Raw genomic sequence first — 22,531 nt, 5'->3', positions numbered from 1 at the left:
GACTCAAATAATTGAAAGACAGTTGGCAAAACAAGACATTACTTTGCAGAACCCCTGCTGATTCATCTTTATTAATTCTAACTTTAATACTACTGTTAGATCTGTGAGTTTCCAGCATGGAAGCTATAAGCAAGAACAAAATCCATTGTTTCTCCAGAAACACTAGTAGTCTACTCTCAATCACCTTCATGTCCTTCTTGTTGAAAAGCCTAAAACCTTAATACTTAGAACGCAATTGGTGTTTGGGGACAGAGTGCTTAGTAATGCATCAAAGGAGCTCTCCCACAGTTAACAATGTCAGGGAGAAGTACCCATAGTGTTTGTGAAGCTGTTTGTCATCAGCAGCAATGAACCATCAAATATACTCTGGTTCTTGAGGTAATAAAGACACTGGTGACACATTCTTCCACAACACAGATAAAAAGGTTGCTTTGCAAATATGTTTCAGCACTAAATTTACAACCTTACTGTTAAAATCTCTATAGTCCAAAGATCTGGCATCATATCAGCTATATTTCTGGGGGGGAAATCCCATAAGTACTCATTACTTACTTGGTTCTTCTCAGGCACCAGGAATCTTCTAATATGTAATAATTTATTCCCAACTTTAGCAAATCCCTTTTAACTTCTTTTGCTGGTTTTCTGCTATATACTGAATAAACTATTTTCGTTCTTGCTCTTTGAGGAAAAGGAAGTGACAAATACAGTTAGCAACCAAAAAAGAAAAAAAAATGAAATTGAATTTAAAAGTATTAAGGATGTATATAGTACATAGTATAGTTAAGCAAGCTAAGAACTGAAAACAATGGGGTTGGAACATTGTTGTTCAAAACATGGATACAACATTTACTAGGAAATCAGACATGAATCCTGATTTATTCAGGAGAGCTTTTTCATATAAGTAATTAGGGCCATACTACAACAAAATGTTTTTCAAATTACAGCCCTAATTACTTATATGAAGGGATACAGTACAGCCCTAATTACTTTTGTAAAGGAATAGGGACTGTCGACTACATTACTGTGTAACATATATACTGTCTGTTGATGTAAGCATGATCCTACCATGTAATTTCTGCATTGTTTAATGCATGAGTCAAAGCTTATGCTTTGTTGCAGCTCCGTTTTCAGATTTCTACATTCCAAACCTTATGCTTTGTTTACTGGAGGTCCCATCTTATTGATTATATTTTACCTACACTTTGTAATCTGCCTTCAATCTCAGTGAGAAAAGCAGACTAAATAATGTAAATAAATAAATACTAAGCATTTGCTGGAACATACAAACAGGCCTCTGTGTACTGAGTGGCAAATGAGTGACAGTGGGAGATCTAGGTACAAATTTCCTGAAGTTTGTTGAAGTGATCAATCGATCCTATGCCCCTCTCAGCACAAAAACCCCAACTCAACTTCTAATTCATTCATCTCTTCACAGTACAAGTTCTTGACCAAATCAGTTCATCCACCTATTTTAAATAAATTAAAAAGCAATATTTCTATTAAACCACTTAATTTTGACCTGGCTGATTGCCTTCAATGGAACTACAATCTAACACAACACTCTCATTTAACTCTTAGTCCACATGCTACTTGCATCGTTTGAAGGGGGGGGGGGAGTTTAGCTCTGAACTTTTTTAATCTACCAGTAAAAATCATTTCTGGGCACCACACTCCATTTTAAAAGAAGCCAGTGACACCCAGGATTTTTGCAGCCCTGCCCATATGTAAAAAGTCAGTGTACATCAGAAGAAAGAGGTTTCTACAACAATCCCGAGCCAAGGAGACTGAAGGGATTTATGTAAACTCATGCTTTGGCTGGGCTGCTATAATTTACCAGATCCTCAAAGTGTCTGCAAAAATCTGTTTACATTCAGGCATTTACATTTCATTCAGTAATGTCGGACATTCATTATTCCACTATATATTCAGGTCCTGATTCATCCATCTCTGCTGGCTATGACCCATTGCTTCATGTTAGCAATCCATACCGATCAAACGATTAAAATTTTATGGAATGTGTAAATATAAAGAAGCTAATTTAAAAAGACAAAAAAACTCACCGTAATCCTGCATCTTCATAATGCGGATGATTCACAATACGTCGAAGTGTAGATAATTTTACACTTGCCATTGTAGGCATTGCTCCCGCAAAAACAGCATCTGAAATATATAAATTAAAGCTAAAAAAGGAGTAATTGAGGAAATAATTTTTAAAAGTTTAATGACGTTTTGATAGAATTCTCATTCTAAAGACCAGAATAAAAAAAAAAAGTTGAAATAACTGTTTTATTTTAAAGGCAAAATGTCACTAATTTAGGTAAATTGAAAAATGCATCAGTTCATATGCAACAGACTTATAATTTTGCCTATAAAATCTATTTACTATTTTAAAAGATATAATCACCCTTCTCTGCTGAAAAGATTACAGTAAAATACGACATCTGAGAAAATCATTCAACAACCTAATCCTCTGCTTTGCCTACTGTGCAGAATACTAAACTTCTGTTTGTCTTTCACTGGATGTTGTAGTTATTAAGAAAAAGGGATTTCAATACCTTCTTTGGTGTTTGTTTTTATCCACGTCAAGAGCTCTTCCTGCGGCAAGTTGCTAAATTCTCCCACAATACTCCATTCTTTTTGAACATTTGCCATCCCTTCAAATGCCATCATTGCTAAAATGGCAACAACAAGAGTTCCAGGCTGGATTTTACTGAAGACCCATCCAAACAGCTAACGAAAGGAAATTAACAAAGGTCTTAATTTTTCAAAGACATTAATTTAAACATTTTGATTGCATGAAAAAGTGCCCTAAAAACTTTAACTACTATCCATGGGGAACAGGGTTGCCAGTGAAAACTGCAATGAGGGCAGTAATGTCAAGCAAGTGGCTGCCATGCCTTGAACCTGCAGCTCACTCAATGCTGCTGCCCTCTCACCACTGCCAGCCCAATAGGCAAGCATCACATGACTAACTTGGACAGACTGAATGGCCTCCCTCCGCCTAGACAGCAGCTTGTGCTTGGGCAGAGGCTCAAAAGAAGCCCCTTGTTCCTAGATATGCCAGTGAGTTCTCTGGTCAACCAGATGTCGCTTAACAAATCGTTCACAGTTTAGAATCAGTTTCTTGTCCTCTTAAAATTAACAGCACTTCATTATACATCAATATTTACAGAAACTATTATAGCATACTGTATTTACCTCTTCACATCACAGAAATAAAACTTTTTTAATATAAACTAAGTTTCACTTATATAATTTCACTGCATGTTGAATTGTATAATAAAAGTGGAGTCATGTGAGAATCTCACAGGAAAATCCGCCCTGAGCCTGCGAAAGCGGGGAGGGCGGAATATAAATATAATAAATTAAATTAAAAATTTTCCTATTTTCATGTCCCTTTGCCCATCCTTCTCCTCCTTCCATACTACCTACTCTGCCATCACCAAAGAAGCAGTTTACTGGAGAAAGCAGACACTGACCATCAATAGTCAGTAGTGTTTGAGCTGGGAGCATGTCCTCAGTCACCTGGCTTCCAAGCCAGTCCAAACACAACCAGCACTCAATAGCTCCTTTCCCTGGCAGGCTTCTTTCCTAAGGAAGCAGAGTTTGGTTTGGCATTCAGTTTAAAATACTGAATTTTGACTGATTTGGCAGAATCTGGCTATTCCGAATCAAACTACTAAACAACAAATCAGATTTGGTATTTTTTTTACTGAAGTTGGTAACATTCGGCCATTGTTTCCTATGGAAAAATCAATTTGGGGGCTACCTGGAGGGGGGAGGGTCATTTTTCAACCAAATTTCACCAGATGTGTAGGGTGCTTACTCCTGCCTTATAAAGACCTCCTCCCAAGTTTCATAGACCATGGGGGCCAATTTTATGCCCACCCAAAGACGGCGCCCTCACCCACTCTCCATTATTCCCTATGAAGAAAACTATCTGGGGGGTATCCAGGGGGCTGGGGTGAAATTTTTCAAGCAAACTCCACCTGATTTTCAGGAGACACTCTCCTGACTGTCCTCTAAAGATCCCACTAAGTTTCATGAAGATGGGACCTACGATTCAATTCTATGGCCCCCTGAACAAGGTGCCCCCAGCTACTCCATTGTTTCCTATGGGAAAAAGTCAAAGCTGACTCCCACTGCAGAAACACACTGGGGCAAGGCTGCCATAGTCAAGGCACACTCCCAAATACAAGCTGAGCTCATCCCAGAGCAAGAACTAAACTGAAGCAAGGGAATGTCTTGTGCTTGTGGCTGGGTATTGTTTGGTACTGTTCTGTGGTGTCCCCCCCACACTGGCTGAAGTCAGCGCCTGTCTGCTGTGAATGATACTGGTTCTGTCGGTGTAAGCTGCAATAGTGTCCCTTGCTTCAGTTTGGTTTGGGTGGAATGGGTGCGATTCTCTGGTATGATGTTGGTCCTCTTGCTTTACTTTGGTTCTGGGGAGATTCCATTTCCTTCTTCAGCTTCTTCAGTTTGCTTCTGTTGGACTAAACTGCAACAGTGTCCCTTGCTTCTCTGTATTTTTCTTTAATAGCCCAAACAATGCCTTGAATTACACAGAACCACAAAAGCAGCAGGTTGTAAAACTACAGATAAAAATGTCTGTTGTGAAAGCTTGAAACCTACAGGAATGAAAACTACCTTTGTCTCTTCTCCACTACCCCCATCAGAGCAGAAGGCTTTTGGTAGTTTCACCTACAGAAATCAGATTTTTGCTCCGGGATTGTGTTTTTATCCAGACAAAGATGTGGAGCATGTAGTTCAATACACTGTTTGACATACTGAGATGCTTCATTACCCATACTGTAAAATGTGTCATGTTAATTATTACATAAATAAAAGTCTCACAACAACTTACTTGTTTTGAGCACACCAAGGATGCCATGATACACATATGAGGTGTAAGAAATAGCTTTAGTCTCATAATTAAAATTGCAAGAACTGCAAATATAACAAGTTGCAGCATATGGTACACTAGCTGCAAACAAATAAACAAAAGGTTTACAACCTTTTACAAACAAAAGAAAACATGCACATTTACCATTTTCAAACTAGATCTCTAGCTTATGTAAAAAAAAAACCCAACTGTTTATTACACAACTGTAAACAACATAAATCAAACTAAAGATTTGAGTAAAATGCATTTTAGTGACCAATTATTAATACTTATATATCCCTTAATAGCAGATACATGGAAAATAGGCCTTGAATAAGTAAAATTAAACCACTTAGAGCTGCAGAAGAATTTACACAGACATCAATTTGGTCTTTGATACAGATGACTTCTCCATTCTCACCCACCAGCTTGAATACAGAGTTGGTATTAACAGTGTAGCTCTTTGCTGATTTTACTCTTTTCTGTCTGATCACAAAGAGCCTCCTTTGGAGGTGCAGAATCAGTTGGGTGGGATTTGCAATGTGTAGTGCAACAGGGTTCTAGTGTCTCACCCACGCTCTTTAAAATACATACATACATAAATGTGGGGTGGGGGGGACTGAATGAGGTTATCTAGTGCTTTGGGGTTGCGTGTCATCAATATACAGATATGCCGCCTTGAACCACTAGGAAAGGCAGGTAAAAATGTTTTAATAAACAATAAATAAATACAATTTAGCAAGTCTTGTCCATGTAAAGTAGTTATGCAAGGAACAGGGCTTTTACTGTATTCTGATTTTAATCAGCATCACTGCTTGTTTGAAAGTTGTGCTATCAATTCACTAGTAGTAGTATTTATTGTAACGGTCATTAGACCAGCTATACATAATAAAATCAGAACACAGAGCAAGATAAAATACATTGTTTAGAATTCATATACTTCAAATAAAATATCCAAACACATATCCTAATACACCAATATAGAGGTAAACTTAATAAAATCCTGAATGAATTTTATTTTTTTATCAATTCACTATATAATGCTTCCCATACTACTACTTGTCATTTATATAGCACTTTCAGTATTAAATCTGTTTCAGGCATATTGGCATGTTGTAATCCTTATTAATAACGCTGTAAGGGAGGCCACTATTTTCATCTCCATATTATCTGTATTTTCGGGGTAGGAAGCAAATTGGGAACATTCTGATTTGCCTAAATTCTACCAGTGGATTTTTGACAGAGAGCAAGTTTGAACTAGAAATTTACAATTCATTCTCTTAGCAACCAGTTACATCATTGATTCTTTCATTATCATTCATGTTTCCATTTCTCACAGGACGTGTTTTCTAATTTATTAGGGGGGAAATTCCAGTATGAGCATGGTCATACAGGCAGAGATCCTTACCTCTCCACGAATAAAATGATCCTCCTGTCTGGACAAAGACAGAAAATGCTACATGTTGTTTATTGCACACATTAATCTATATTCAGACAATACAGTAAATCTGGGTTACAAATTGGATCTTGCAGTTGGGGGTTGTGCAGCTTAGTGGATCGGATCCTGCAATCAAGGGACATAAGGATTGGGGATCCTCATGTTCCTCTCTCCAACAGTCCTTGCCAACTCTGGGAACATTTATTCCTGGAGCCCAGCTAGTTAGGAGGCTGCGGGGTGTGTATAAAATCACCTTTTCTTTGTTTTTCTATCAGCAGAACTATGCTAAAAGAGGAGTATCAATTTCATCCCCTTCCCCCTCCACAATGCAACATCCCGGCCTACATGGATATCACCTCATGTGGGCCTGTGACCCTAGGAAAAAGCTTCTCCAGAGTTGGAAGGCATGTATCATGGGAAAGATCCACAACTGTCAGTTCCTTCCATTGACTGATCACAGGATCCAACCTCAAATCTGTTCACAATTTCAATATTCTGAATTGACAGAATCTCTTCAGTGTTTACAACATTACAAAGAAACTACTATAGCCATATTTATTTTGTAAATTTACTTTCACCAATCTATATGTACATGTGTACAGATATAGTCATGGAGCTCCAGCACAAATATGGGTTTCCCTAGCTCAATCCTGGGGTGTGTATGACTCAAACCACACAGCTGAAATTACAGTGAATGGTAGCCTGGATTTTTCTGGAGCTCTGTATGCATCCTGGCTGCACTCTAGCCAGAGTATTTATGGGCACAAAATATAGTAACATTTTATTCAGTATATATTTTATTTCCAGGAAGAGTTGGGAAAGCATTATTTACCTCATTGTTGACTGAATCTACTAGCAAGAATCAAATCTCAAGCGTTATGTGGGGGGCAAGCAGGCCTCCCAGATGCAGTGGTTAACAACAACAACATTCGATTTATATACCGCCCTTCAGGACAACTTAACGCCCACTCAAAGCCATTTGCAAAGTATGTCATTATTATCCCCACAACAAAACAACCTGTGAGGAGGGAGAGGCTGAGAGAGCGCCTAGAACCTGTGACTGACCAAAGGTCACCCAGCTGAATTCAAGTGGAGAAGTGGGGAATCAAACCCGATTCTCCAGATAACAGTCCCACGTTCTTAACCACTACACCAAACTGGTGCAGTGGTTAATGTGTGGGACCAAGATCTAGGAGATCCAGATTTGAATATTTGTTTTGCCAGAGAAACTTGCTGGGTGCCTTGGACCAGTCACACTCACTCAACCTAACATTCCTCACAGAGATGTTGAGAGGATAAAAGGGGAGAAAGGAGAACAATATAAGCCACTTTGGCTCCCTATCAGTAAGAAAGGCAAAATATGTAACTAAATAAGCAAATTCCGAAAGGAAAACCAAGTTATTTACCTTTAACTTGTTTTTCAAGTGGTCATCTGTGCATTCACATTCAGGGGCTTTGTTCCTACATGGAGCAATTACTTGGAAACGTTTAGCACTAGCTTTTTGGGCCCAAAGAATGTAGCCTATGACTGAGCATACCGCAAGGAAATTACATTATCTTGCTCAGTTCCTTTCTAATGTACAAGTATACCACAAGTTACAGCCACCTGCTCTGGGAAAGTGGGTGGTCATGTGAATGCACAGATGACCATCTGAAGGACAAATTACAGGCAAGCAACCTGTTTCCACTTCTTTGTGCATCACACTAACAAGCTGATGTACCTGGAGGCAGATGCAGCTGCTTCAGGAGAATAAGGAATGCAAGACAACTTTTTCAATCAAGGCACCACCCCAGGTATGAACATTAAGGGTGTATAGCTTGATGAACTTTGTCAGTTGTTCCCAGGTAGTTGCCATTTACAACTCTGGTAGTGGTATGCCTTGGCAAAAGCTGAGGATGTTGTCAGGGCTTCTGTAGAATGGGCTTGGAGAGTCTCTGGCAACGTTTCTCAAAAGAGTGTATGGTGTACTCTGCATCCATGTTTGGTGAAGGGAAAGGCTTGGTAAGACCAAGTCCTGATTTAAACTCAAGTCTGAAACAACGGTGGGTAGAAATGTCTGGACTCAGAACCAATTCCTCCTGATTGAATTGGATGTAAGGAAGAACTCTGAATTCAGCAAACACTCTTAAATCTGTGAATTCAGATACTCTCCTAGCTGTACAGAGCTGAGAAAAGCCACATTAGACACGATGAGTATCAGCAGTAGTCATGGGTATGACTTTCCCATTAACTGTGTCAAGGCCAACTGCAGGTCCTGAGTTGGACTGGAGGACAGAGCTGAACAAGGCTCCAGAAGAACTGTTTCACCATCAATTGGAAGAGTAAGCACCCTTCGAAGAGAAGTCTATATCCAGCATCACTTGGTTGGCATAATCTACTAGATGCAGGATCTTTTCCTGGTGTTGACAGGAGGCCCTGGGAATGTGTATGTACTGGCCACCAGACATCTGTGGCACCTTAATAAACCATGGTTAGGCTGGCTAAAATTAGGATACAGTCCATCCTATCCCTAGCTGTCTTCCCTATGACTCTGGTGACAAGGGGGATAGGAGAGAATGTTGGAACATGCCCATTAAAAAAAGCATCTCTAGGAGTCCATGGTCTTTCTCTGCTCCAAAGCAAAAACAATGATACTTTGACTTCTGGTATGTTGCAAATAGGTCTATCTTTGGAAGACCACACTGACAGAAAAATCAGATCAAGATATGTGCTGTTGAATTCCCATTCATGAGCCACTATGCCTTGGCGATTTTGGTACAGGCATTGATGCAGTCCTGTCCAATGACATGGATGAGACTAGCATGATGTTGAATTCAATGCATTTCTCCCACAGGCTGCAGATAAGACTGTTAGGGTGTGAGATGCTATTCCAACCTGCTTGTTTATATAGTACAGCAGGCTTTTGATAAATTTTATTTGGCTTTAAAATCCAGGCTGATTTTTCAGTCTTCAGCATTTTGTATTTTAATGACCATATCTTGTAATTATCACCACAACAAAAACTAATCCCTAAGCACTTTAGAGTTTCTCACAATTTTAAGTAATGACAAAAGTGTTCTGGTGTATAAATAAATACAAGGGTAACAAATCTATAACCCTAACCTAATTTCTCCCCAACTTCATAATTACATTATTGCTTTTTAAAGCTCCATTTAACTGACTGATTGAGCCAGATAGAAATAAATTGGTTAAGAAATTAACTGCTCATTGAATGATGTAAAATTAAGCATGCATATAAACAAGCAATTGTAACATCATGCACATTTCTTTTTATGTCATACAATAACATATATTCCGTATATATTGAATGTGAAATGATAAATAATTTTTCTGTTTCTAGTAAAAATCACCCAGAGACACTACAATAAAATCCTTGCTGAAAATACTAGGCCCTACAACAAAATTTCTAGGCACTCTGGTCCCTGGGATTTGTTAACCCTGTGGTACATGGTGGTCATGTTGTCAGTGGTCACCTGTACTACTCTACCCTGTAGCCTGTACAGAAATGGCACAAAGAGCCTTGTAAACCACCAGAAGCTCCAGAAGATTGATATGGATTTCCTCTCTTGCACTGACCATGGTTGATAAAGAATCTACATTGCAGTGGGTGCTTCAGCCCCAGAGAGAAAGATCTCTCATCAGAGTAAAATGAGGCTTGAAGGTAAGAATGGTTGCACCAATGGATCCACCAGCACAGACATAATGTCAAAAATGTAGGCCAAAGGAGGATTCTGTTTTGTGAATCCTCCCTCAGATGGTGATGATCCAGGAATCGATGCTATAGCAATTTCCAAACCAAGGTAAATCCCAGCAGCTCCTGGACACTCCTCACAGACTAAAAAAGTTTGTCCATGCAGACCCAAGCTAAGTGCATAAGAGTGGTCCTGTAGACTGGAGGTAGAAAGGTTTGACCTGAGAAACAGTCTGGCATAGCTTCTACGGATAGCAAAGACTGTTCTAGATCAGGATGCAAATTCTCATTTACTTGGAGAACTAGCAAGGCCAAGATACATAGACTTTCCCTAACGTAAGGAAAAAGACACAGAAAGGAGAGACTTAGAAGCCATTTATCAACATATGGGGAGACGCCAAAGGCATGCTGCAACTATTGCTATGCATAGTGGGGCAGTGGAGTGGCCAAAGGGCAACACATTCTATTAGTAACAGTCATTTCACACAGCAGGCCACAAATCAACAACATTAAAGCCAGGGGAAAGTATTATTGAGGTCAACAGACATGATCCAAGTTCCCAGTTATAAGAGGAGCAGGATGGAAGCAAGCATGGGTATGAACTAAATGTTCCCCATGAAAATAGGCTGGAAGATGCTTAGCCTCAGACACAAAATACTGGCATTCCTTCCATGTTGAGTGATGTGGAGAAATGGGATAGATGTAATGGTCATCCTTATAACATCTCCTGTCACTGTGGTCTCAATAGGCAGATCAAGGACAGGATTCTCTTGAAAAGTCTCAGTACCAATGAACATCCCTCCGTGTTGGTGAGTTTTAGTTATCAAGACAAATCCCTGTATCAAAACATGTTATTGCACAGAGGTGAAGCTCAATATCAAGAAGGCTCTTCCAAGGCAAGTCACTATGCCAAGTTCAGGATAGAGATCTCTGAGACAAGGAAACATAGTCTGTGCAGGAGAAGATGAAAGATGATCCCTGTTGCCATTCCCATGCCTGAAAGATGATGGTAAAGATTGGAAGTGGGTTTGATAAGGTGACGAGCTGGGAGAATCTCCCAGCTTTTCTTCCTCCATATGCAGGGGTGGAGAAGAGTCCCACCATTTCCATCCGTAAAGTGAGTTCTGGAAGCTCAGGGTCCATTGATATAATGATGACATCTGCATCAGTCAGAGTTGGGACAGTGGCTAGAATGTAGGCAGATGTTGATATCCAAGCCGTCCTTTATACGAAAGCTGATGGTGGAGCACTCTTAGCCAGCTTGTGCTTTTTCTTTGGCCTCGGACTCTCAGGAGAAATCAGTCTCTTACTCTTCTTTAGAAGAGACAGTTAGCTCTGTTCAGGGGTGGGGAGACAACTACTCACCAACAAATGCTGACAGAGAAGGCATTGATATTACCTCACAGACAGAAGCAGGAGACTGAGAGTCTCTCTACACCAAGAGAATCACACGAGGATGCTCAAATGAAGGGAGACGCAATGTTAGCCGGGAAGCCAAGTTTAAAAGGAAGATCAGAAGGCTCTGTCAGTTTCACCTCTCTAGAGCCAGCAAAGATGGCTCTTCAGAGGGTTTATTTCCTCTTTGCGTTCCTGAAGGCTCTGTCAATTTCACCTCCCCAGAGAGGAATTTGGCTGCTGAGTGCATTTATGGGAGCAAGGGGAGCATACTGGCAGGGGTGAGAGGGACAAGGAGTCTATCACCGCTGCCAGCTCCGACTACCATCAGTGAAATCACCTCCCTCTCGCCGCCTGCCACCTGCACACTCAGCTCCCTCTGGCTATGGAGTGCTTTTAGGAGAGCAAGGGGAGCTGGTGGAGATGAGAGGGAGCTGAGCAGACTAGATGAGATGCCTAGAGAAAGAATCTCTGCCAGGGCAAAGAGGGATTCCCTGGCAGAGGCTCTTTCTCAATACACTTCCCGTGGAACCTTGCAGGAAACTGGCATGTGTTCTCCAAGCGTCAGGTGTCTCATCTGTTTTGGTTCTGAGTTACAATGGCTGAGACACAGATAGTTTTTTTCAACAGTAAGCAGTGGAGAGGCTCTATTGCCTATTTGATCAAGTTTAAACAATTTGGACAAGAGTCTACTTTGAATTTCTCATAGGCACAGGAGAATTGGTCATGTCTGTCTGTCAAAACTATTTTCCCTCCACAAAACTTACACTTCTTGAAGATATAGGCACAAAATGCTAGCAAGGAACAAACAAAGAAGCCAACCATTTACATCTATATACGGACTAAGAAAAAATTATGAACATTACTACTTAAGGGGGGGAAATCAAAGAAAAACTAGCTCCATAGAGACAAAAACTCTCACAGGAATTTCCAAGCAAAATTGCTGGAGCAGGGGATGAAAGGGAACACCATTATGGCTCAACCCTGCCCGCCCCCCAAGACATGCATGCTGATGCTGTGTTCCTGTGGAGAAATCTTCACAGCAAAAAAACTAGCACTAGAAGTTTACAAGTCATTGCTCAAAGCCAGTATAAAATCCATCAGTATGATGCCCAGAGACCATAAAGTAGTAATAAGGAAAAGTATCCATAGAAAGTATATGGAATGGCCATCCCAGGAACTGAACCATGTCCTACACAGATGAAAGAAGAGTGGAAAGACTGTCCTCCAGCCACTTCCTATTATGAAAATACACAGGGTAGAATTTCACTTTCCAGCTCAGTGGTTGTATAGCATTATTAATCTCTAGAAATTTAAAAGAACAGCATATCCCTTCTGGGTTGGGAATAGTTCTGCTCTGCTTATCTGATGAGAGTCTATACTCTACAAAGTAGATATCCACAAATGAAGAGTCAAACTCAGTAAAACAAATATTAATGAATCTGACCAAGTGATTCTATGAAAATATCTTTCACTGGGGAAACAGCCTCAGAAACTGTGGGTGGAAAGTATAAGCAGCTGCTCCACTTGTTATGTACATCTAATCATCCTATCATAGCAGCTCTAATAACCCAGACTTGCCCAATTTCATCAGAGATTGGAAGCTAGGCAGGGTTGCTACTTGGATGGAAGACCACCAAGGAAAACTGTGGCTGCTCTACAGAGAAGGGCAATGGCAAAACATTTCTGCTCATCTTGTCCTGAAAACCCCATGAGGTCACCATGAATTGTGACTTGACAACATACTTTACCTTAATACTCCTATCATTGTTCTGCTGTTAGAGCATGAAGGCAACCCTTTTCTCAGGATGCAGTGGACACTGCCATTTAGTTGAGGAAAATTACTCGGTTCTAATCCCTGAATGTGTTGTTACCCACATACTCTTACTAATACAAGGTAGATGTGTCAGGAATTCCCTTCTTTTCTTGTTGCAGTCAGTCTCAGGGAGTAGATTTAATATCCAAATAGTAGCCCTCTCCCTTCCTCCCCTATCACATATGTAGACACTTCGGGAACATGGGAATTTGGGGTTTAACATGCATTCTGGCCCAATTCAGTGTATTCACAGAGTTGGGAAATGAACTTCCCCTACTGTGGCTGTGATTCTCTCATAAGGTCCTCAGGCTTGTTCCCTTAGGGTATGCTGCTGCAGCCTATCCCCAGAGACTGATGGAGGTGAAAGACTCAGGCATTCTGTCCATGGTAGGAATGAATGTCTCAGAAAAGACACCTCACCAGGGATGGAGGGTGAGGAGAGGGCTAATCGGAAGCTTATCCTCTACATTGGCTCTTCTAAATACAGGTCTGTCCTCTCCACTTGGCTAAGTTCAGAAAGGGGGAGGGGGGGTCTAAGGAGGAGAAGTTGCTGCCTACTGAAGAAAGAAAAAAGCCAGCCCACTGGGAATATTGCTTTGAAGGTAAAATTATAATCAGACTAGAAACTGAGAACTATATCTCCTGGGGTAGTGCTTCAGAATGAATCTGTTCTGCTGGTATATTAAGGGCAGGCTGTCCAAAGATAAACACTGCCTTTCTGCCACGGATCTAGAACATACAAAAGTCACTTCAGAAAAGGAACCAAAGAAGTATAATTTCAAATGAACTAATAATTACTGATGTAAACAATTTGAGTCCAGCAGAGGTACCAGTGAGTAGCTTGGGTTAAGAATGTGGCAACACCGATTCCCCTAAGATTCCCCAATACAGGGCTTGTTCAGCACCTGTATTGATAAATTCCTCATCATTTAGCATTAAACTTAAAAATAATTTGCATTCCACTCATAATTCAATTTATTTGTAAAGAGCAATAAAAATTACATTTATTTTTAAAAAGTACGTTCTTGTATATAGCTGTCTTTAAAATATTTACTTCCCTTCGAAATAAGAAGCAAATATCACATGAAGAGAGTACAGAGGTTAACAAATTGACAAGCTCTCTATGCCATACAAGTGTCATAACATCTAGCTGTTGCTTCAACTCTCCAGCCAGTCATCAATTTTAAACATTTTGTTATTTAAAATTAAGTTTCTGTTAACAGGCTGTGAAAGCGCTAAACCAATTTGCACCTATTAAGTGCCACGTGAAAGCCAATGTTTAATTATTGTATAACATCTATATGCTCCCCCTCGCCCAGTTGGTGCGAAGTTTCGGGCTTGGGTGTCACCAATATGCGGACGACACCCAGCCATATCTGTTGAAGGACGGCCGGCCTGGATCGGCCCCAGATGTCCTGGAGCATGCTTTTGAAACCGTGGCTGGATGGTTGAGGCAAAGTCAGCTGAAATTAAACCCTGCGAAGATGGAGATCCTGTACTTGAGTCACAGAAACATGGATTCGGGACCCCAGCTCCCTACACTCAATGGGGCAGTGCTTACACTAGCTCGAAGAGTGAGGAGCCTGGGGGTGATCCAGTATGCCTCCCTGACAATGGAGGCCCAGGTCACTGCGGTTGCCAGGTCTACTTTTCCACCTTCGATAGACCAGGCAGCTTGCCCCTTATCTTTCGTCCTTAACTACTTAACTACAGTTATCCAGGCAATGGTCACCTCTAGGTTAGACTACTGTAATGCACTCTACCCTGGGCTTCCCCTGAACCTGATCCGGTGGTTACAGCTGGTACAGAATGCAGTGGCACGTGTCATCACCAGAATGCTGATGTGTGTGCATGTAACGCCAGTATTGTGTCAGCTGTACTGGTTACTGGTGAAGTACCGAATCAGGTTCAAGGTTTTGGTATTAACCTATAAAGCCCTATGTGGACTGAGACCGGTGTATCTGCAGCACTGCCTCTTCTCATATGAACCCCACAGGACTCTTCGTTCTAGTGATAAACATCTGTTAAAGGTCCCTGGCCCCAGGGAAGCCCGCCTGGCATCAACCAGGGCCAGGGCTGTCTCAGTCCTGGCCCCTGCCTGGTGGAACGCTCTGTCCAATGAGACCAGGGCCCAGCGGGATTTGTTATCTTTCCGTTGGGCCTGTAAGATGGAGCTGTTCCACCAGGCATACGGGCGATGCTAGGCGGAGCTCCCTGGCTGGTAGAGTATAGAACATGCCCTCCCTACTAATGACACCCCCATCTATTAAATCTCCCCTGCTATGATGCTCTGGAGATGGTTAATGGGTGGTAGGTTAGATTATTGTGCCGCTGTGGACATGTATATGTATTTTTAACTATGTAATTTTGAAATGCTTTATTGGTTTTTAAACTGTACAGACTATTTAATGTAATTTTAAATTGTTATTTGGTTGTAATCTGCCCTGAGTCTACTAGTGTGGGGAGGGCAGAATATAAATCGAATACAAATAAAATAAATAAATAAATGTTCTTTAAACAAGAGCTGCTTACAGTTCTCAGTATTCTGACTGATTCCTTTGTCCACATGCAGTCAGATGTCAAGCTCTAATCCTGAAAGTCTCCCTGTGACAAATGCTTGCAACATCACCCTGAGTATCAAATATATTTACCTTTCCGTGTATTCTTCATTATATATGTTAGCTAACACATGTTGATATGTCTGTGAATAATGAAAAATTAAAAAACAAACACTTAGACAGATGTAAGGTTTGCAAAGAAAAGGCCATCATGTACATAAATTGGAAACACTGTTTTGTCAACAGATATTTCAAGAAGACCAAATTAGCCTACTGTCTGAACTGCATTCCTAGTTTCTAATAACCAGATTCGACATAACTGAATCTGCCTCTGTATTGTGTGCCAAACTATAATGGCTCAGAGGGCTGTGGATAAATATAGCTCCCAACTAGTCTTCAATTAAATACTTAAGACATGTTGCTATTTTTAAATGTGCTTCTCTTGTCAGACTTACGTACACTACAATTCCCGTTTTTGTAACTGTGCAACTGTGTGCAAAAAGAAGTGGTCACATCCTGCCATACAGATGAACACATTTCTAATTTAAATCTATGAACTGCCCCCTTTATTGCACCACATATGGCAAACAAAATGACCTACCTTCTGTGAAATTACTAAAAAAATTACTAGAACAACAGGAAGCAGCAATGTCTTCATGTACCTCACTGGAGTCTGAAATGAAAAGTTTTAACTGGTGATAATTCTGTACAGTAACTTTCCAAAATAATTTCTTCTGAGCTGCTGGATGTATTCACTTTAGACAAGCCATTTTCTTATTGTAACTTGCCTAATACATTCCACTGTCTCCTGCATACTTTTCTCCTTCATTTTTCTTATTTCTGCTTGCCAAACACAATACTTCTGTGCATTGCAGATGTTTTCAGTTCTTCTGAATAATATGTACAAGAGAAATGTACAAAACTTGCACAAATAAGCAACTGTGCTACTTTTAAAAACTTCACATAGTAGACTGCCCTATTTCAAAGCACTGCAGCTATTGCCCCTATGTGCAGGGCTGGGTCCAGATTTGGGGGCTCCTAGGCAGAGTACTCAGGTGCCCTTTTTTGCCCTCCCAACCCACATGCCTACTTATAAGCTTTCCCACCACCTGCAGTCATGGTGTTGGGTGATGGGTGCAGCTAGGAGTGCTACTGCCAGTCATCAGGAATGCTGATGCTTTGAGCACCACCCACATGCCCTTCTGCAGCAGCACTAGACAATATGTGCAGCTGGGAGCAGTGGTGACAAAGCATTCACAAACAGGTAGTGGAAGACTGTGACTGCAGGCATCAGAGAAGATGCATGAGTAAGGAGTCAGCAGCAGTGCACCCCACAACAAGCCATGGGCCATGGCAGCTGCTCACCATGTGCTGATTACAGCACTGCGTCTCATACTAATACAAGCCACTAAGACACTCATATTAACAAAGTACCAGGAGAGGCTAGTGTGACTCAGTGACATCCAGAGCAAAAGTGCATCTCTGAAATCTGCCCTACTTGATAAGTTATACATTAGTCAAAATGTCTTTCAGAATTCAACTCCTGCTCTAAAGTTTTAATAGGCATTTCAACGTATAGTATGTTCCACATATTAAACAGCACCATATATTGGTCAATAGTCAGAAATCAAATTTACAGTCTATCACCATCAATGTTAAGTTGTACCTATAAAATAGATACTGAAATGCTTTATGTGTCAACCTCAAGTACAGAAGTATCATTATATGAAGCTGATTCCGGCCAATTAAAACTTATGAGCAATTAAAAACTGAACAAGAATTTCTCTCGCTATTACCTCTTTTTCCATGAAATCAAACTCCACAGCACAGGTATACATTGATGTATCAAAATCCTTATAACCAGTAAGTTTTGCTTTTAATAGGTTGCTTATATGAGCCTGACAAAAATAACAAGAGAAAATGTTTATTAAAAAGTTATTCAAGAATTTAAATATTTTCAGTTACATTCTATAACACTGTGAAAGACATAACACATTTCCATTTAGGTAATGTCATATCACCCCAAGAAATATATATCATGGTCATATATGAGGAAAAGGACTGCAGTTAATTTGAACATTTAATGGTAACCCAGTTTGCACACAATATGGAAGATACTAGGTTATGGATAGTGGACTGTTGCACTTTGATGCAATTCAGAAGACCAGAACTGGCTGTTCTTAAAGTTCAGGGAGATTACTGAGTTCTCGGTCTGTTCTATAATCAAGCACTCAAATGTCATGTTCAGAAAAATAAATATTCTATAAAAAAGATAAAGTGTTTTTACATATAGTTTGTGTACTTGTGTACATATAGTTTGTGTACTTTAATCCATTCCAATAATAAAATAATTCCAGATATGAAACTGTTGCTGAATGTTTATTTCTCACTTTCAGCTGTTCTATATAAACACTTCAGTTTTAGGAAACAACCCTTAATATTGTTGGGAAAAGTGACAATCCCCATCCTACGCTGTATAAGGCTTTCCTTTTGTTGTACACAGCTGGCAATGTTACACTGCATGAAACATGGGCTAAAATGGAACATACATTTTTAGATAAATGCATTTTAAAACAAAACTATTAAAAGAGGGCATTTAATCCTAATTATCCATTGCCAGGGCAACAATTTCCTGAGATACGACAGGTTTCCTAATCACTGTACTCATGACTTACAACATGAATAATAAACTCCCTAAAAATCTTATTTTTAGACCACATAATTATTATAGCCACTTAATTAAATGTACTGGAATCACATGCCTAAGAAAAGATAGATCAAAGAAAATACTGAGTGTTCAGAAGTCAGACACCAGGAAGACAACACACAAATATTTGTATTTTCTAGAAGTACTACATTTTAATTGTGTTAATATGTAATCTGAAAACTGCCTTAATAGCTTGTTTCTAAAGACTAACATTCTTACATATATTTATAAGTGAGCCTGAAATATAAAAATAACCATGTCAATTTGAATTCAAAGAACCCATTTTTGCCTACTACAGTTGCTAGAATAAATGGTAATGTATTTAGTTTTTGCTACGTTTTTACTCAAAATTAGTGAAAATGGAAAACAATGACATCTGTTATCTGGTTTTACTGTGCAACAGTTTTAATCCACAGTAATTATAAAAGTGAGAATCTTAAATTAACTAGCAGCCCAAATCTATTTAGAAGTACATTTTATTCAGAACGGAGTCCTACTGTATTCAGTGTCTCTAGGATTCCAGTCTAAGCAAACATTTCAAATAATGACCAATTTGAATTTGTAATAATGTATGAAATCACTTAGGCTACATAAAGAATAATGCTAAGTACCTAGAACGCAGGCCATTAAGAATATGAGCATAAACATATGAAACAGCAACATGTTTACTTACATCATCAGCTATTCCAAGTATTTGACACATCAACCATTTCAAGACAATTGTCCCAAACACCCAAGCAAATCCTTTAACAGCCTGTGAAAGGAAGGAAACTTTTAATCTGAAAAACCAAAGAACTATAAGAGGCATCCTATGTGAAAGATACATTACAAAGATTTTTACTGGTTTATATGAAATACTGCAAATAATCCTGTGTTATATTTTGCAAATTATTATTTGAGGGGTAGCCAAAATCATTGTCATGTGAGGACAGTAGGAAGGAGCAGATTATGATTTGAAGCAACAGTTCCCCCAAGGTATCTTCACTAGAAGAACATACAACACACACATTTCTTACTACCCATGTGTTAAACTAAACATGACGGCGAACTCATGACTTTAAAGACCTGAATGTACTTTAAAGTAATTTTTAAAAACCATCAGGGCCTGGTCCTGATCTGGCATGGAGCCCTCCCACCCCACAACTTTGTGCCAAAACAGTTGTGGGTGGGTGTTTCTTCACTTGAAAAGGCATGGGGGGGCGGGTTGAAAGAACTCTGTGCCATGTCCCTCATGGCTTTTTAAAATCTCTTTAAAATGGTGACAGTGAACCTCCAACAACCATGGAATTGTAAGCATCAACTGGGGGCGAGGGCAGGGTAAGGCAAGATAGCGTACTCAAACTCTTAAAATGTACTGCTGCGGTAAAGGAAACTATAGCTGAGAATGAATATCATGAGACATATTTCCCAAACCAACAGTCCAGGATGCTTTGAAGGTTTTTGAGCACTCTGAAGCTAAAAAAATCTCAGGAGGGACAGAAAAGAATTAATTGGAACTGGGGGCGAGTGCTTCTATCACACTGCTAAAGATCTTTTTAAATTATTTACAATATTTATATGTCCGCCTTTCTCTTGATGCCAGGATCCAAGGCAAGCAACAAGATACAATAAATGTCAAATACATCAAAACTGTATTAAAATTGACAGTATAAGAACATCAAATAGACAAGAACATTTTCCCTTCCCCCACCACGTCCTCTTTCTCTTCCTTGCCTCCAAAGCCTTTTCCTGCTTCCTTCTCTCCTTCCCACCTACCTTTTTCTGCTCCATCTTCAACTCCCCCCTCCCCCTCTAGCAGCTTCTCACCTATGGCCCAGGTAGAGAACCTGCAAGAACTTGCAGGCAGTACTCCACTTTCCTCTGTATCCCCTTCTCCACACTATTTCCTCTTTCCTCCTCCTGGCAGCCTCCATATGGTCACCTCTCCATGCTTCCTTCTCTCCTTCAAACCCACCAAACAGCTTACCTTTTAGCTGAGCTCCATCACTGTCTATATTTATTAATGTACTTGATTTCTATACTGTCTTTCTCCACACTGAGGTGTGTATGTGTGCACGTGCGTCTCCCAGTGAGCTTCCACAGAACAATGGCATTTGAACTCTAGTCTCCCAGATTCTACTGTGACACTATAACCACAGCAGCAAATAACTGGGCCTGGGTGAGTCATGCAAGTCATGTGGTATCAAGTCACCTGGTGATTGGGTCTGGCCCCAATGAGCCGTTCCTTCAAAGGCCCGAACAGCCCTAGAAAGGGTCCTGCCCCTCCACCTGACTATTATTGACAGAAACCGAGCCTGGAAAACTGACTAACCTGTTATGGTTGCCTAGCAACAGCCACTTAGGGCATCTGGTCAAAGTTACACAGTTGCTTCTTTTATCATTTTGGTTTTTTTAACCCCCTAATGTTTTTTTTTAAAAAATTAGGTTTCGGATTTTTCTACAAACCTGGAACATTTTTTAGGTGTACAGGAAGGTCTGTCTTGTCCATTCATGACACCAATCTCTGGATTTAAGTATACTCAGATCATGGCCACTTGACTATTAATATATAAAATGGTTCCAATGAACAGTTCCTGATTGCAAATGGGCTGTCACATTTTGCATCCACTGAAATTTGTGGATCATCTTCAAGGACAGTGCCATGAAGGGCACATTACAGTGACCCAATCCTGAGGTTCCTGAAGCATGGATCAGCATGGCCAGACTCTTTAGCAAATAGGCAGCCAGCTTTCTAACTAAATTAAGCTGGGGAGAAACTGCTGCCATAGTCACCTGCTTCACAAACAAGTGGCCAGGATCCAAAAAGACTTCCAAGTTGTTAAAAGAGTCTTTCAGCAAAAGCTGCACTCCACTGATGAGAGAAGTCCCATTTATAATCCCTCTACAAGAGGGCAGAACCTCTAAAACGTATTCTGGAACAGGTAGGAGGAGAGTGAATTAGAGTTAAGGCATGTGTGCACCAATCCTACCTCCCAATTCTCCCATACAACATGGGGATGAAGAAATAAAGCAAATACTCCCTTCTATTTTGTATTACTCAGATTCAGCACTACACAAGCAGATTGTTCAATGATCAGTGATACAGAACAACTGTGCTACCATAACAGATTTCTGAGATTCAGGACCACATGAACAAGAAGCTACTTAACTTAGGCCCACAGATCAACAGTCTGACTCAGTTGGGGAGGGGGGGGTGTCCAAATGATTATATCCTCCAAGCCCCCTCTTGTTGGTTTTTACCCTGTTAAGTATGTTCTTAATTTTCTCTCTACAACCATCTAGGTAGGTAGGTAGGTAGGTGTTTCCTGGGGTGGATCCTATCATCCTCCTCCAGCCTGAGGAGCTTTCCTGCGACTTAAGTGAATCTTTCTCCAATGGAAGAATCACTTAATTTGGAGGAAGTAGGAAGGCTTCAAACTTGTCCCAAAAGGAAAGGTGGGATAGTATTTTAATAAATACTGATCAGTGGAGTGGCAAGATAAGGGTAGGATCCACCCATTATATTTATACCCCAGCTTTTGGCCAGCAGAATAGTGGGTGGGTAGTGGATGACAATACAACAGTAATCAACTACCTGAGACAGCAATAAAAATAAGTCAACAGCAGGTAAACTATCTCCATTTCAGAGTCCTAAAGTCCTGGCAGAAGTGAAAGTGCTTACCTTCAACCAGGCACAAGCCTCGGGATGTTTAAAACTGTGGTAACTTTTGTTAAGATTTCTTGAAAACTTTAATTCTTTAATACTGTGATCTACTTATCATCCTAGTGACTAATTAATCTAGTAAATATTTGTATCACACGATATGTCACTCCTTACCCATAAAGGAATGTCTTTTCTACCTTTTTTCAGGTATTTAGGACCCAGTTCAAGAATACCCTAAAACAACAAAATTGATTATTAGTACTTTGACTTCTACAAGATTTATCCAGTATTTCTCAGAACTATAGTTCAGAAGGATGAAATTTTTTTGAGGAAAAAAAATCGCTGAAAACAACTGAAGAGACATTGTCAGTCAAACTGATGAATTTACTGTACAATGTAC

At 40.1% G+C, this 22,531-nt stretch overlaps 1 protein-coding gene across 2 annotated transcripts in view; it reads right to left on the bottom strand.

Annotated features, from left to right (window-relative positions):
* The window catches only part of DPY19L1 (dpy-19 like C-mannosyltransferase 1), a 63,912-nt gene that overhangs the window by 5,204 nt on the left and 36,177 nt on the right, over nt 1-22,531 (bottom strand). For both annotated transcript variants that reach the window (XM_054991539.1, XM_054991540.1), the window contains exons 13-22: nt 22,306-22,365; nt 19,162-19,242; nt 17,578-17,679; nt 16,383-16,454; nt 15,875-15,924; nt 6,291-6,318; nt 4,865-4,984; nt 2,556-2,730; nt 2,061-2,160; nt 553-678 (exon numbers count right to left, since the gene is read on the bottom strand). In XM_054991539.1, the coding sequence (XP_054847514.1) occupies nt 553-678; nt 2,061-2,160; nt 2,556-2,730; nt 4,865-4,984; nt 6,291-6,318; nt 15,875-15,924; nt 16,383-16,454; nt 17,578-17,679; nt 19,162-19,242; nt 22,306-22,365 (914 nt within the window). The remainder of the gene's footprint in view (nt 1-552; nt 679-2,060; nt 2,161-2,555; nt 2,731-4,864; nt 4,985-6,290; nt 6,319-15,874; nt 15,925-16,382; nt 16,455-17,577; nt 17,680-19,161; nt 19,243-22,305; nt 22,366-22,531) is intronic.

This window comes from Eublepharis macularius, chromosome 11, assembly GCF_028583425.1.
Source record: "Eublepharis macularius isolate TG4126 chromosome 11, MPM_Emac_v1.0, whole genome shotgun sequence".
NCBI lineage: Eukaryota > Metazoa > Chordata > Lepidosauria > Squamata > Eublepharidae > Eublepharis > Eublepharis macularius.
Note: the sequence above shows the minus strand (reverse complement) of the source record. Positions and strands in the feature narration are given on the sequence as shown.